The sequence below is a fragment of the Pan troglodytes genome, chromosome 6 (assembly GCF_028858775.2).
Source record: "Pan troglodytes isolate AG18354 chromosome 6, NHGRI_mPanTro3-v2.0_pri, whole genome shotgun sequence".
In the NCBI taxonomy this organism is placed as follows: Eukaryota; Metazoa; Chordata; class Mammalia; order Primates; family Hominidae; genus Pan; species Pan troglodytes.
Window position 1 is genome coordinate 173,792,287 of NC_072404.2, and position 15,723 is coordinate 173,808,009.

A 15,723-nucleotide genomic window follows, 5' to 3' on the forward strand; every position below is an offset into this window, starting at 1 on the left:
AAAAGCGAAAAAAGAAAAACAAAACAAAGCATATGTAAGCACTATAAATTCTGAAAGTCTCTCTACGTAAATTCCTGATAACTTACTACCAAAATTGCTCAAGAAGAACCATGGCAGTCCTTTCCACGTTCAGAGGGAAAACTTAAACCAGTCTCATGTTTGAGGAGCAGAGAAAATTACTTGGTGAGTGTTATGGAAGTTTTATATAACATTTTACTACTTTGCAAATATTTATTAAGCACTTGCTATGTACCCAGTACCAATCTAGACCCTGGGAATATGCCAGTAAGCAGGATAAACAAAATCATATGCTGTCATGAATTGAATCTACTTTAAAAAACAACACTGATGAAATGAAAAAAAATTAACTCTATACACTTGGTATCCTGAACACAAATCTCAAAAGAATGAAATTATTCAGAGAAAATGTTATAAAACAAAATCAGAATATCTTTAGGAAGACAGTATAGTTCAAGGGAAAATGCAGCGGGGCATAGTGGCTCATGCCTCTAATCCCAACGCTTTGTGAGCCTGAGGTGAGAGGACTGCATGAGGTCAACAGTTAGAGGCTACAGTAAGCATTCACTCCAGCCTGGGCAACAGGGCATTATATCTATTAAAAAAAAAAAAAAAAAAAAAAGGCCAGACACAGTGGCTCACCCCTGTAATCTCAGCACTTTGGGAGGCTGAGGCAGCTGGATCACCTGAGGTTAGGAGTTCGAGAGCAGCCTGATCAACATGGTGAAACCCTGTCCCTACTGAAAATTCAAAATTAGCCAGGCATGGTGGCTCACGCCTGTAATCCCAGCTACTCGGAAGGCTGGGGCAGAAGAATCGCCTGAACCCAGGAGGCAGAGGCTGCAGTGAGCCGAGATTGTGCCACTGCACTCCAGCCTGGGTGACAAGAGCAAGACTCTATCTCAGAAAAAAAAAAAAAAAAAAAAAAAAAAAAAGAAGAAAAAAAAAAAAAGTAAGCTTTGAGGCTACTGAACCAAATCTAGACCCAATCAGATTCTGTAGCCCAACAGCCGACATAGCACAGAGGAGAGGAGTTAAGCTCTCAGAGTCAGTTTCTCCCTTTGCAAAACGAACACAGGACTGTTGGAAGAACCAAAGTGAACTACACCACACAGATTCCCAGTACAGTATTTAGAGTGTCCTCAGTGCTTAGTAAATTGCAGCTAAATTATTATTACTAAAACAATAAGTAAAAGGGGGTACATCCACCCTTCCTCAAGAACACTCAATAAGAGATATTCTTGGCTGGGAGAATGAGGACATGGTGAATCCTAAAAAAATAACAATAATAATAATTTTCCTGAAAATACATATGAAACAGAAACAAACCAAAATCAAAATTCGATTAGGAATTAATTTGCATTCACAGTGACCCATGCTTACCCCCAACTAACAATATGGGAAGAAAATATCTTGTTAATGGCTGGGCACGGTGGCTCACGCCTGTAATCCCAGCACTTTGGGAGGCCGAGGCAGGCGGATCATGAGGTCAGGAGATCGAGACCACCCTGGCTAACACGGTGAAACCACGTCTCTACTAAAAATACAAAAATATTAGCCACAAATGGTGGCAGGCGCCTGTAGTCCCAGCTACTCGGGAGGCTGAGGCAGGAAAATGCCGTGAACCCGGGAGGCGGGGCTTGCAGTGAGCCAAGATCACTCCACTGCACTCCAGCCTGGGCGACAGAGCGAGAAAAAAAAAAAAAAAAAGAAAATATCTCATTAATGTTACAAGTATACTGATAATGATGGCCAATTCCATCTGTGTGGCTCACCCATCATCTCTTTACTTAGAGAAGGAAGCAATTTTCCTTAGTGGTGGAGAGACTTCTTATAGACATACTCAGAATTTACTGAATCCCAAGACCCTCTAAGGGTTTCAAATACCCCAAGGCCACAACTGCCCTGTCCGCCAACCTACCTGGTGTCCTATATGGGCTTCTGTTCATATTCTGAAATAATGCTGGTTTCTCAGTCCCAGGTCATTATTTCAGCTTTCTTTTTTTTTTTTTTTTTTTAAAAAAAGAGGCAGGGTCTCACTCTGTTGCCAGGGCTGGAGTGAGTGCAGTAGTATGATCACAGTTCACTGTAGTCTCAAACTCTGGGCTCAAGCAATCCTGCCTCAGCCTCCTGTATAGCTGGGACCAAAAGGCACAGGCCATCAAGCCCAGCTAATTTTTTAAATTTTGTAGAGATGAGGTCTCACTATGTTGCCCAGGCTAGTCTCAAACTCCCAGCCTGAAGCAATCCTCCTGCTTTGGCCTCGAAAAGTGCTGGGATTACAGGTGTGAACCACCATGCCCAGCTAATGAGCTTTACCATTTACTGGTAAATTATGGTTTGGCTGTGTCCCCACCCAAATGTCCTCCTGAATTGTAGCTCCCATAATTCCCACGTGTTACGGGAGGGACACGGTGGTAGATAACTGAATCCTAGGGGTGGTTTCTCCCATACTGTTCTTATGGTAGTAAGTCTCACGAGATCTGATGGTTCTCTAAGGGGTTTCCCTTTGTGCTTGGCTCTCATTTTCTCTCTGCCTGCCACCATGTAAGACGTGCCTTTTGCCTTCCGTCATTACTGTGAGGCCTCCCCAGCCACGTGGAACTGTGAGTCCATGAAACCTCTTTTTCTTCATAAATTACCCAGTCTCAGGTGTGTCTTCATCAGCAGCATGAAAACAGACTCATACAATTTTGGCAACTAATACAATCTGCTTTCACGTCAGAGGCAGAATGAAGCTCAGAGCCTTGAAAGGGTTAGAAAAGCTACATGGTCCAAAGTCACATAAGTAGGTAGAAAAAGAGGCAAGAGTAACATTTAGGAAGAGAAATGTGGTTCATAAGACCTACGATCTTTCTATATTTAAACCACACTTTCTTCAGAGTTAAGAATATATTTGCATTTTTACATGCTGTTGGCCTATTTTTAAATTTAGTTTTGAAATATAAACTTCCTTCAGAAGTAAAAAGTCAAGGAATGAGAAGGTCCTGCATGCAAATAGAAACCACGCACAGAGAAGAGTGGTGGGGGTGGGAAGGGTTAGCTAAAGGATTCAAAATGGCAGCTAGATCAGAGGAGTAAGTTCAAAAGATCTATCCTATAACATGGTGACTCCAGTTAATAACAATACAATATATTCTTGAAAATCACCACGAGCAGATTTTAAGCGTTCTCGCCACAGAAATGGTAAGTATGTGAGGTGACACTGGCCAAATGGTAAGTATGTGAGGCTCGATTTGGCCATTCCACAATGTGTACATATTTCAAAACATCATGTTGAACACAATAAAGTATATACAATTTTTGTCAATTCAAAATAAATTTTTTTAAAAAAGAAATCACACACACAACTGTTTGCCCCAACAACACACACAACTCAAATACTTCAGGGACATATTTGCTTACTGGGTGCCTTCGGGTACCTAACTGCCCACAGAACTTGAGTACTACTGTACCTCCATGTTCACGAAATTCTTTCTTAAACCCCTGCAAATCAAATTAGATTCTGAAATAATGTCGCTGACCATCGGAGGCAGAAGAATCATGTGCTTACCCAAGACGTTTCTCTGGGTGCTGAGGATATGGAAGCAGACAGAGACACAAGATCTCCACCCTCAAGAGGGGCAACAGAAAGAAACTATACTGCAAGGTAAACACTAATCCAACCCTCTCATTTTACAGATGAGAAAACAGATGCAGGGAGGTAAACATGTTTGAGAACTTTTGTTAAATTCTAAACAAACGTAACCTTAATATACCTTGCTTACAAGCATAGTTCAAGACTTACCTTAAATACTTTCAGATACTCTGGAAGCACAGAGGCAAACTTGTTAATCGTGTAAAGTTTCGCCTCTTTATTATTTTCCATACTTCTGTCAATACTTTTCCAGAGAATCACAATGATTTCTAGTAAACCTGCCATGCATGCAACATCGTTTACTGACAGTGTTTTGTCCAGAACCTAAGATAAAAATAATTTTATTGTGAAAGAATCTAATCATAGCAACTACTAAAAGGTAACAGCATCTCAGAATTAGAGCTCTAAAGCAAAAATGTAGAGAACATCGGTCTTACTTTCACGTCTTCTACTCTCCACTTTGGAATCTTCTAGGGAGGTAAATTTATTTTTAAATGCCCACCACGATATAAATTCCAAACTGACTCTACATCCTTTAAAGAAACAGTTTACATGAAGAAAACTCCTCTAAAAAGGAAAACGTATCAACTATTGTCTCCATCTGGGAACATAACACCCTATTAAAAAACATGCCTTTTCTTTCACTGTATCTTCCGCTTTATTGACATCACTTTTCACCACAAATCTCGATGCAGGGGGAGGGGAATGGTGAAGGCTGCTTTCCTCCAAGGTGACTGCTACTGAAACTCAGCCACCAAAACCCAGCCTATCAGGTCACAGAAAGGACACAGTCTCTGGTTGGCCAACTCCACCCTACAGGCAGGCAGAACACAGCCTGAGAGGCTGGAATAATGACTATGATCATGGGCTTCTTTAGTTTGTTTTAAAATAAATAGACCTACTTACACTTTCCTGAACATATGCTGATAGTGCACAGTACTCACCTGAATGTTCACTGTAAACTATAAACACACTCTAACAAATTCCTCTTCTACCCAGAGCCAGCAGTCCCACGCCGTCAACGCTGCAAGCCACACGTAAGTGCATTGTGGCTGCATGCCAGTAAGCAGACATGCCCACTCACCAGCACAGACACACAGCCAGACCCACCAACAATCCCTGCTGTCGAGGCCTGTCACGCAACTCTAACGTATACTGAGGGAGAAGCCCTGAGAGAAGAAACTCAAACTCCACCGACCAAGAGCAGAACCAGCTCTGAAGCTCTGAACACTGGCAGTGAGGGTGTAATGAGCCCAGGGAGGTGGCCTGCCCAACGGCTGTGAAGACGGAAGTGGCTCTCACTCTCACTGAACTCTTCTCTCTATTCCACATCTATTTCCTGTATGTTTTTGGTAAGTGCCTTCTGAACAATTTCAACCCAGCATAACTGACTGAGGGGCTGGGCTGGTGGCCCATCACGGTGTGGCGGGAGATGGAGGAGAAAGCACCATGGGGCATGAGCAGGGCCTGGGTGAGCCATCTGCTGCCCCCGCTAGGAAGGACACAGTGGGGTCAGACCCAGAAGCACTTGGCTCAGGACCAGCTGTTAGGGGAGCACACCAACACTGTGCCTTAGCACACGGCAAACTGTGTTTTGTGATTTCCTTTTAAAGTCTAGTTTCTTAATGTAGTGGGCATTGCAAAATGACCCCAAAATCTTACTTTAGACGTCCACAAGCACAGGAGTTTAGAAGCTTAAGATAATGCTTATAAGTAACAAGTTTGTCTAAGTCTTAAACGTTATTTTCTTCTAATATAATTGGTTGCTTTGGATTCTGAAGAAATTGTCCCTTTAATAAATTATACTTTCAAAAATATGGGAGTACCCAGAATCCAATCCAGCCATGCTACACCCAGGATTGAACTGAAATACACAGAGACATTTAAGGTAAAGAAAATCTGGGACAAGATGCGACTGGTAAGAATTTTTCTTCTGTATTAAGTCCTACCTGAGCTCCAAAATGAACTACAAAGGATATATAGCAATTCTTTCACAAATGTTATTTATGACCTTCCAAAATAACTTGTTTAATTAACAATACTGAAGGAACAAAGAAAACATAGGAATATTCCTAACATAATGGCCCATGGGAGTGATGCCACTGAGGCACTATCTGCCCGGCCTGGCCCTGTTCTACTCACAGTCACATTCTCCTTCTCCCTTCCGTCCTCTTCCTCCTCGTCCTCTGGAGGCTCTCTCACTGCCCTCTGCATACAGGCATTTAAGCAATGACGAATAACGTGAATCAGCTTTGCTGAAATGTTTAGGATAAACAAGAATTAATGGATGTGTTTCTTCTACAAAATTAACTATCTGATAGTGAAATTATAATCCCAATTAGTCAAAAGTACTATTTTAAGGGAAATCATTCAGAAATGCATTAAAGTATGAAGCTTATTAAACTGACAAATACTGAACTCTGTAATTTGTATTGTGCTTTTGGGGGAAAACATAACAAGAACTGAGAAATAACAGCACTCCCTACCTATGTTGGTGCAGGCGGTGTGTTCGTGGGCGTACTGATAGAACCTCCTGGCAGCGGCATGGTTCATCTGCACCAGGGTGACACAGCGCTCGCACCAGACCTCCTCCGGCTGATTCACAGGCAGGAAAGAATTAAAGATGAGGCTCACCAGGCGCCGAGACACAGGTCGAGAATCAGTTTCCAGACGAACCAGAATGTGCTCCATGGGGCATATTTTCCAAAACTGTGCAAAAAGCACATATGCAGAAGGAAATAATCAATTGTGCCTGTAACCCTGGAAACAGCTTAAGAAAAATTTCAAGCATAACCAAAAAAGGAACTAATTTTTATATTTAAAAAAATTCACTTCGAATGACTACACCAAAATCTGGGACTTTCTGTAGAGAAATTAGAATTAATAAATCTATATTTTTAAAAGTACTGTTATATAAGGCACCCAAGTATTAGGGTGCTAAGAGGGTTAATTAAAATTACTTAACACCATGATTAACATACAGGAAACTCTCCAATGATAGCTATGATTGTCAATTAATATTTTTTAATTTCTTAAAGTACCTTAACTTTTGGCCCATTAATGTGAAAAGTGAGTAAAAATATATACAACGTTTTTGACGTGGACACTCCATCTCCTATCTAAGAGGCTGGGGCATCACTCCTGAACCCCTGCGGCTGCCTGTCCCATCCACAGTGACTCCTTCTCTGACACAAGCCTGCCCAGATCATCATGGACGCCCACAGCCTAGTCTCATCTCCCCGCACCCATCTCACATGCAGCCTCCAGACAACCTGCAAAAATCAGAACTGATCATAGTGATAGCGTCCCTCTTCTCAAAAGCATTCGAACTACCTACAGAAAGCAAGCACCAATCTTCTGCACAAGAAATCCAAGACAAAAGAAAAATGCAGAACATGACAAAGCAAAACTGAATGGCACCACATCAAGCCCTGCCTCGGGCTCCTCACCTGCATGGTGGGCGAAACCCTCGACCTTGCATTTTTCTCAAGAACCTTGCTCCAAGTACCAATCCTTCTTTCTAGTATTTTCAATTGGATCTTTCTTCTTTACATCATTCCAACTCTTAGAACAAAAACCCACACACAAAACTCAACCTGAAGTTCCCATCTCCTGGCTCCCACCTTCCCTACCCCTTGTCAGTCGACCTGCTCCTAAGTGTGCCTGCATCCCACCTCCACCTCCATATCTCACCTCCCAACCCCATCGACACTGAAGTCCACCCTCACTGAAGTTGTTCTTGCCAAGGTCATGATCTCATACTGCAAATTCAAATAGACATATGAACGCCCTCAACTCAGACAAAATCTGCAGCATCTGACACTGTCATTACTACCTCCTGAAGCGCCCCGGGGATACTTCCACTCAGGCACTTCTTGGTATTTCTGAAAAAGTTACTGTAGTAAGGACAATAAGCCCAAATCCCACACGGGGCAGTTTACTCACATTCTAGCATTGGAAAGACAGAGCATTACCCCAGTACTTCAAGCAGCCACAGGACAGTGGACAGGGCCAAGGTTCCCAGCTCTCACCTACAGCCACAGGGACAAGAATCTTCTGCCAAACCCGACTGAAGCCTTGGAAATTAAGGGACTGGAGATTTCTTACCTAAGGGTGAGAAGCTGTGCTGTCACGGTTTAAGAGGACAAGAAAGAGAAAAATACTAGCACTCATATTCTGACCAGAGAACAACTCTGTCCACCTCCACCCTGAGCCCCTTCTGCACGTCCCAACACACGAAAGCCTCCTGGCCACAGGCTCCAGCCCCAGCGGGTGGTTACTTCTGACAGCGAGGCATCAAGCCCTGAACACTGCACCAGCGGGCCTGCAGGTGACAGTGCTGCTGGCAACCAACCTGTCTGGAAATGCCTGAGGATGTCAAGCACAGAACCAAGTGCCTGAGCCACTATTTACTGTATTTTTGAAACCACCCCCAGCATAGATATTATTCCCACTTTATAGGTAAGAAGCAGGCTTAGAGTGATTAAGTACAAGATCATAGCACTTTTATCTAGTCTGCCACGCTGCCTTTCATTATCACACAAATGCACAGATCAGAGCTGCACGGGTCACACACTGCTGTAGAAATAGAAGTAGACTTATTGGCTGGGCACAGTGGCTCCCGCCTGTAGTCCCAGCAACTCAGGAGACCAAGGCAGGAGGATCGCTTGAGGCCAGGAATTTGACGCCACCCTGGGCAACACAGGGAAACCCCGTCTCAAAAAAAAAATAAAATAAAAAAAATAAAAAGAAGACAATGCATTGAAGGGAGAGGGTTGACATCTCCTGGCCCACTGGGCTCAGCCCAGCAGCCCAGGCCTACCACAGCTAACAAAGGAAACAAAGAGAAAGTATAACTCTCAATCCTTCTAGAGCTGCATGTACAAGACCCTCCACTGGGCCAGCGCACCCATTACTGAGGTGTGCACGCCAGGCCCGGCAGCCTGGCTTCATGCTGCCAGGTTGTTCCTGCCCATAGACAATGCCCGCCAGTCAGCTCCAACAGCTGTCCTCTGGCCAGCCAGACTGCCTCTTATACTCATGTCATTCTGTAACCTTAACTTTCAAGGAAAATTAGCTTGCATGCTCGTCACAAACCTTTCCAGACACCTCACAACCAAATGGCTGTCTGCCTTGCACTTGCAAAGATAAGGACTGAAACGCAAACGTTCTGCCTTCTTCCTCTGCTCTGGCGCCCAAACTTCCTGGTGGGCCAGAGACCCTGTGTCCCTCCGCCTTCCTCAGAGACCCTGTGTCCCTCCTTCTCCCTAAGAGACCCTGTGTCCTCCTCCTCCCTTACCCGCTACTGTGTCCCTCCGCCCTGCCCCTTATCCACTACTGGGTCACTCCGCCCTGCCCCTTATCCACTACTGGATCCCTCCGTCCCCCTTACCCACTACTGGGTTCCTCCGCCCTCCTTACCTACCTTGTGTCCCTAGGCCCTCCCTAACCCACTACTGGGTCCCTCCGCCCTCCTTACCTATTACTGTTTTCTGTTTTGTTTTACTGAAGAGTTATTCTTTTTTTATAAAATAATGGTAGAGTGGTTTTTAAGTGCTTATCTTTTAGAGATACATTCTGAAATACAAAGAAAACAATATGATGTCTGGAATTTATTTCAAAATAGTCTGGCAGTGTGGCCTGGATACGGTTTAGATAAAACAAGATTGGACATAGCAATAATTGTTGAAGCTGGGTGATGGGTACATCTAATTCACTATATTAGTCTCTCTGCTTTTATATATGTTTGAAAATTCAAAATAAAAAATTTAAAAAAGTAAAAATATTCACAAAAAGTTGTTTTTCTCCAATAATTGCCTTAAAGTCTACTTTGTTTTCCGGGTTTTTTGGTCCAACTTTTAAGTTCAGGGGTACAAATGCAGGATGTGCAGGTTTGTTAAATTGGTAGACATGTGCCATGCTGGTTTGCTGCACAGATCATCCCATTACCTAGGTATCAAGCCCAGCATCCATTAGCCATTATTCCTGATGCTCTCCCTCCTCCTACCCTCCACCCTCCAACAGGCCCCAGTATGTGTTGTTCCCCACCATGTGTCCACGTGTTCTCATCATTTAGCTCTCATTTATAAGTGAGAACATGCGGTATTTGGTTTTCTGTTCCTGCGTTTGTTTGCTGAGGATAATAGCTTCCAGCTCCATCCATTCCCTGCAAAGAACATGATCTCATTCCTTTTTATGGCGGCATAGTATTCCATAGTATATATGTACCACATTTTCTTTATCCAGTCTATCATTGAAGGGCATTTAGGTTGGTTCCATGTCTTTGCTATTGTGAATAGTGCTTCAATGAACATACGCAAACATATATCTTTATAATAAAATGATTTATATTCCTTTAGGTATATACCCAGTAATGGGATTCCTGGGTCAAATGGTATTTCTGCCTCTAGGTCTCTGAAGAAATGCCACACTGTCTTCCACAATGGTTGAACTAATTTACACTCCCACCAACAGTGTAAAAGCACAGAACTACAGTTCTAACAGGCTGTTTTTAAAAATGCCATCAAAATTGCAGCCAGTATTTTTATTGAAATTGACATGCTTGGCCGGGCGCAGTGGCTCACGCCCATAATCCCAGCACTTTGGGAGGCCAAGACAGGTGGATCCCCTGAGGTCAGGAGTTCGAGACCAGCCTGGCCAACACAGTGAAACCCCATCTCTACTAAAACTAAAAAAAAAAAATTCACCGGGCATGGTGGCACGCGCCTGTAGTCCCAGCTACTCAGGAGGCTGAGGCAGGAGAATCACTTGAACCTGGGAGGCGGAGGTTGCAGTAAGGCAAGATTGTGCCATTGCACCCCAGCCTGGGTGACAGAGCGAGACTCCGTCTCAAAAAAAAAAAAAAAAAAAAAAAAATTGACATGCTTACTGTACATTTTTTTAAGAGACAAGGTCTCACTATGCTGCCCAGGCTGGTCTCACACTTCTGAGCTTAAGTGATCCTCCCACCTCAGCCTCCCAAAGTGCTGGGATTACAGGCGTGAGCCACCTCACCCGGCTGTTACTCTAAAGTTTATATGAAATGCAAAGGACCTGAAGTAGCCAAAGAATTCTGAAAGAACAGCAAAGCTGGAGAATGTACACTGCAAGACTTACTGTAAGATCCACACAGAACAAACGGATCAACACAACAGGACAGAGTCCAGAAAAGGACCACACACATGGTCAATGATTTTCAACAGAAGCATCAAAGTAACTCAATTGGATATGACACTGGGTGTTAATACTACATTGGTCACTCAAAATATCCTTTGTTTTCTTCTAATATAAAAAAATTCACAGATCAAAACTCAAAACACACAAAGTAATATGTACTACATTCAGTGACAAGATCCCCATCATTGGCTGGGCACGGTGGCTCACACCTGTAATCCCAGCACTTTGGGAGGCCAAGGTGGGCAGATCGCTTGAGCCCAGGAGTTTGAGACCAGCCTGGGCAACGTGGGGAAACCTCATCCCTACAAAAAACAAAAATCAGCCAGACATGGTGGCACACTCCTGTGCTCCTAGCCACTTGGGAGGCTCAGGAGGGATGATGGCTTGAGGTTGCAGTGAACCAAGATCACACCCCAGCACTCTAGCCTGGGCATCAGAGTGGGACCCTGTCTCCCCCTCACCTCATCACCCTAAGCAACTGACACTAAATTCTCGTTCTCTTCAAAGGATACTTTACCCATATCTGAGCAATATTTACTTATATATATGTCTCCATTTTATTCAGCTGGTAGCACACCAGGTCCACATCTACACTATGCTTCTATACTTCCATATCTTAGAGGCCTTTCCAAGGAAGCCCGACAAAAAGTTCCTCCTTGTTCTTTTCATGGCCACACGGCACCGCTTCTCTTATGAATACACAAATCTGTCTGGCTGACCCTACACTCTGACATTATCAGTCTGTTTCTGGATCCTGTGCCATAGCAGAACAGCACTCAAAGTAAATTTCTGAGAAGCTACTGTGTGGAGAAAGTTCACAATGGTACCAAATAATAACGAAGTCAAGAACATTATAAGCAATATTCTTGGCAAAAAGCTGAAGAGAACTAGAGCTGAAAGAGAACAATCACTTCAGTAGTTTAAAAAACATCAAAACGCACATCTCTCATAGAGCGGGTGTCTCCCTCCACTCTGTGTGGGGCAGGGGGTGGCTCATACTAGACACTCTCCTCATAAAGCGGGTGTCTCCCTCCTTCACTCTGTGTGGGGTCGGGGGGTAGGGGTGGGGGGTGGCTCATACTAGACACTCTCCAGAAGTGCTCACCAGGTGCCAAGTATCCAAATATTACACCAAATATCTCACTGAAAACCTTCATACACGACGAAAATACAATGGAAGGCAGGGGTGCTTACATTAATGTCTTTCAAAAAGAAAACACATTGATAATATTTCTAGAACCTTTGATGAAAAACACAAAATAACATTTTTGACAGAGATAACTGGTCAAATCATATCAGTTAGCAGTTTAAAATGTGGAATTAAAACTACTTTCTTTCTGTTTGATGAACACATGTCCCTATTTCATGTCATAAGTAAAAAAGCCCTATTCATCCTACCTTAGCAGCCCTCACAGCTTTGATCTTCAACAGCATGTCCACAAAAGCTACCCTTACTTTCTCCGAATTGTCGTGGAGACTGTATCTGAGAGCTGGAAGGAGCTGCTCTAACAATGGGTGGCTCAGTTTGTTGTCCAAAATCATTGGCAGACACTGCAACAGAGAGAAAGATAAACAATTCAAAATCAGAACATGCCAATGAAAGGTTCAGGTAGGAAAACTTCATTAAAGAAAACATTTGGTTCCATCTTCACTAGAACTACTAGTGAAATAAATATACCTAGGGAAAATACCACTTCTTCTAGAACTATTTCATATAAAAGGCATACTTTTAATGAACCAGTATAGGTCCAACCACTGCTATTTGGTCCATCCATTGTTTTGTTCAAATAAGATTAAAGCAATTATAAAAGAAATCTTTAATGCTCTCTCTCAGCTAAATCTTAGAGAATTTTTGAGTTGAAAGAAACACAGAATAACTACTGGTCACATGGTCTCCAAAGGCACCAAGTCCAAGAACTCTGCATTTCCTGACTCGATACTGCATGAGGATTGGAGGGAACAGAGCCAGCGTGTGTGACTCGAACGCACTCTCGGCTGACTACAGTGCCCACGTAGCAGGTGGCACTCCTCCACAGGCCAAGGCTCAGTCTGGGCCCCCAAGCTCCGGCACTGCTTAAGCTCTACTGCCTTCTCCATCTAGTTTCAGGAGAAAGGACATTTTCACAGGTTTTTATTAAAAGTATATACGGTATTCCAAAAACATGTGTGTGTGTATATATATATATATATATATTTTTTTTTTTTTTTTTTTTTGAGACGGAGTCTCACTCCGTTGCCCAGGCTGGAGTGCAGGGGCACAATCTTGGTTCACTGCAAGCTCTGCCTCCCGGGTTCATGCCATTCTCCTGCCTCAGCCCCCCAAGTAGCTGAGACTACAGGCGCCTGCCACCACGCCTGGCTAATTTTTGTATTTTTAGTAGAGACGGGGTTTTACCTTGTTAGCCAGGATGGTCTCGATCTCCTGACCTCATGATCTGCCCGCCTCGGCCTCCCAAAGTGCTGGGACTACAGGTGTGAGCCATCGCGCCTGGCCACATATATTTTAATGACGATAATTTTTTCAAAAAATTTCAAGTATACATAGCTCTTCTTCCAAAGCACTCAAGGGCAGACTGATTTGAATCATCTGCTCCACCTGCGTCCACAGCCTCCTCTTGATCCTGCCCTCCCACTGGACACCGGCCACCGGCTACCACCTACCTTGCCAGTTCCCCCAATCCCACAGCCCCTGTAGCCCCTGCCATAACACTGTGTTCTCCTAATTCTCCTTCAACTTCTCTGGTCTTTCTTCTGTAGATTCTCTGCTGACTCTTCCTCTACTCCAGAGCCCACTCATCCCTCCTCACAGATGACCCATCTGGGCAAGGGAGGCATCTCAGAGTGGCCCTGCAAGGGTTTCCTCAGAAGCATGAAAGCACCAGACTGTGGTCAGAAGGTCAGGACCAAGAGAAGACCGGCCAGGGAGCTGCAGCCACTTTGGGTGACAGCAACAGGAAGGAGCAGGTGAACCTCAGATACCAGGAAGGGAAAGACAGGACTTGGGTGAAGGAGGAAGAAGCAAGAACAACACGCAAGTGAGTGACTCAGCAGATGGCATCATCACTTCAAGGAGAAAGAGGAGCAAGGGGGAGAGAGGAAAATAAATAAAACTCTTGGATGGCAGCAGGTTTGGAAAAGATGGTCATCAACTCAGCAGTGGAGACAGGGTGGTTGCTATGACGTACAACCAAGGCCCCATCAGAAATGAAGCACTCACCCCAGCTGTCCTGGGGCTGCTGAGCTGTCCTCGCCATCAGCATGCTTGGGGATGGCCTCCTGAAGAAAATGCCTTCTTCCCGGGCAGCCAGTGTGCAATAGTGAATCAGCATGGGCCCAGTCTGAAGGGCTCTGCTGGCTCCAGAGCTGCCTGTGGGTCTGCACGAGGCTTTCCCAGGCTGTGTCATGGCTTAATGTCCCTTCCCTTCCACAGGTGTGCACCCCAGGAGCACTTCCTAATCTGCATGCTGTGGATAGTCTGAATCTCAGAGCTACCTGCTGGTCACCTGAGCAGAGCTCTCAAGAAGACGCTTGTCTGTAAACTGGGACCAGCCGCATGCAAACCACAGTCAGAGCAAGGCTGGAAACCGGATCGCCAGGGGGAGCCCGTCACAGTGCAAGAGGCGCACAGCTCCCTGGCTCCTCAGCCAGCACTTGAAGAGTAAGAGTATTCAACCAAAGACCAGGAGGAAGAAGAGAGACTGAGGTTTTACCACAACATCCAGAAGGACAAGGGAATGGTGTAGGAATGAATTCTGCTCAGAGGTCAAAAAAGTCTAGAGAAGCGGTCATGTGAAATTCACCTTGGCTAGAAATGCTTTACTGGAGTAGTGGACATAGAAGACGCTTTATAGTAGACTGGGGAGTGGCAGGAAATGGAGATAGACTATTTAGGTGACCACTAAACTAAGACTCTTTTGAGAGTAAGAAGGTTGCTCCTAACAATTACTGCAGAGCAACAGGCATGAGCCCAAATGTCTGATCACTCAACAAACACAGACATGCTCCTCAGAATATCTTTCTCTGCAATGAGGAGAGATGGGGGAGCCTCTGCCTCGGATGGAGATGTGAACATGCTTACAAACCTATAGGAAGGACACTGCTGAGAGGGAGAGGTTGAATATGCACAGAAAAAAAAATTTTTTTTTTTTTTGAGACAAGGTCTGGCTCTATCACCCAAGCTGGAGTGCAGTGGCACAATCTTGGCTCACTGCAACCTCTGCTTCCCACGCTCAAGCCATCCTCCCACCTCTGCCTCTCAAGTAGCTGGGACTACAGGTACACACCACCATGCCCAGCTACTTTTTTTTGTACTTTTTGTAGAGACAGGGTTTCACCACTCCGCTCAGGCTGGTCTCGAGCTCATGAACTCAAGCAATCCACCTGTCTTGGCCTCCCAAAGTGCTGGGATTATAGGTGTGAGCCACTGCACCTAGCCCAGAAAACTTTTCCAATACAGAAAATAAGCAAGCAGGTTCCTGAGAAGTGGGGAGGAAGATCCACAGAAGCCCCCACTAGGGCATGGCCGTGAGGCCCAAGAGCTGCTCTGAAAATGTCTGTTTTGCACATGAGGGAAGAGGAAGTCACCTGCTTTGTGCTCAGGGGAGTCAGAGCTTCTAAACAGTTGATTCCAGTAGCAGGAAAGTGAGATCAGTTCTTCTTAGGTCATCTCACAGTCCCTCAAGAAATTCTCTGAATTGGCCTCTCTGAGAGCTTTACAGATTCTCCAAACCCTCTCTCCAAGAGCATTTGTTTTTGCAGCCTGGGTAGCCCCCTCCCTCTGGTTCATTCCACACCTGGCCGTTTCACATTTTCTCACCAAAGTCAGGGGTAAAAAAGATCAGTGGCCACCCCACTACCATCTAACATACATATTACAATTTCTATAAACCTGA

At 44.5% G+C, this 15,723-nt stretch overlaps 1 protein-coding gene across 9 annotated transcripts in view; it reads right to left on the minus strand.

Annotated features, from left to right (window-relative positions):
• NCAPG2 (non-SMC condensin II complex subunit G2) overlaps nucleotides 1–15,723 on the minus strand; it is a 71,543-nt gene that overhangs the window by 26,070 nt on the left and 29,750 nt on the right. For 5 of the 9 annotated variants that reach the window (XM_016958513.4, XM_016958514.4, XM_024358156.3 and 2 more), the window contains 4 exons: nucleotides 12,230–12,382; nucleotides 6,142–6,364; nucleotides 5,798–5,910; nucleotides 3,806–3,979 (listed from right to left, as the gene is read on the minus strand). In XM_016958513.4, the coding sequence (XP_016814002.2) occupies nucleotides 3,806–3,979; nucleotides 5,798–5,910; nucleotides 6,142–6,364; nucleotides 12,230–12,382 (663 nt within the window). The remainder of the gene's footprint in view (nucleotides 1–3,805; nucleotides 3,980–5,797; nucleotides 5,911–6,141; nucleotides 6,365–12,229; nucleotides 12,383–15,723) is intronic. The other 4 variants (XM_054655435.2, XM_063815904.1, XM_016958516.4 and 1 more) reach the window with 1 other exon arrangement.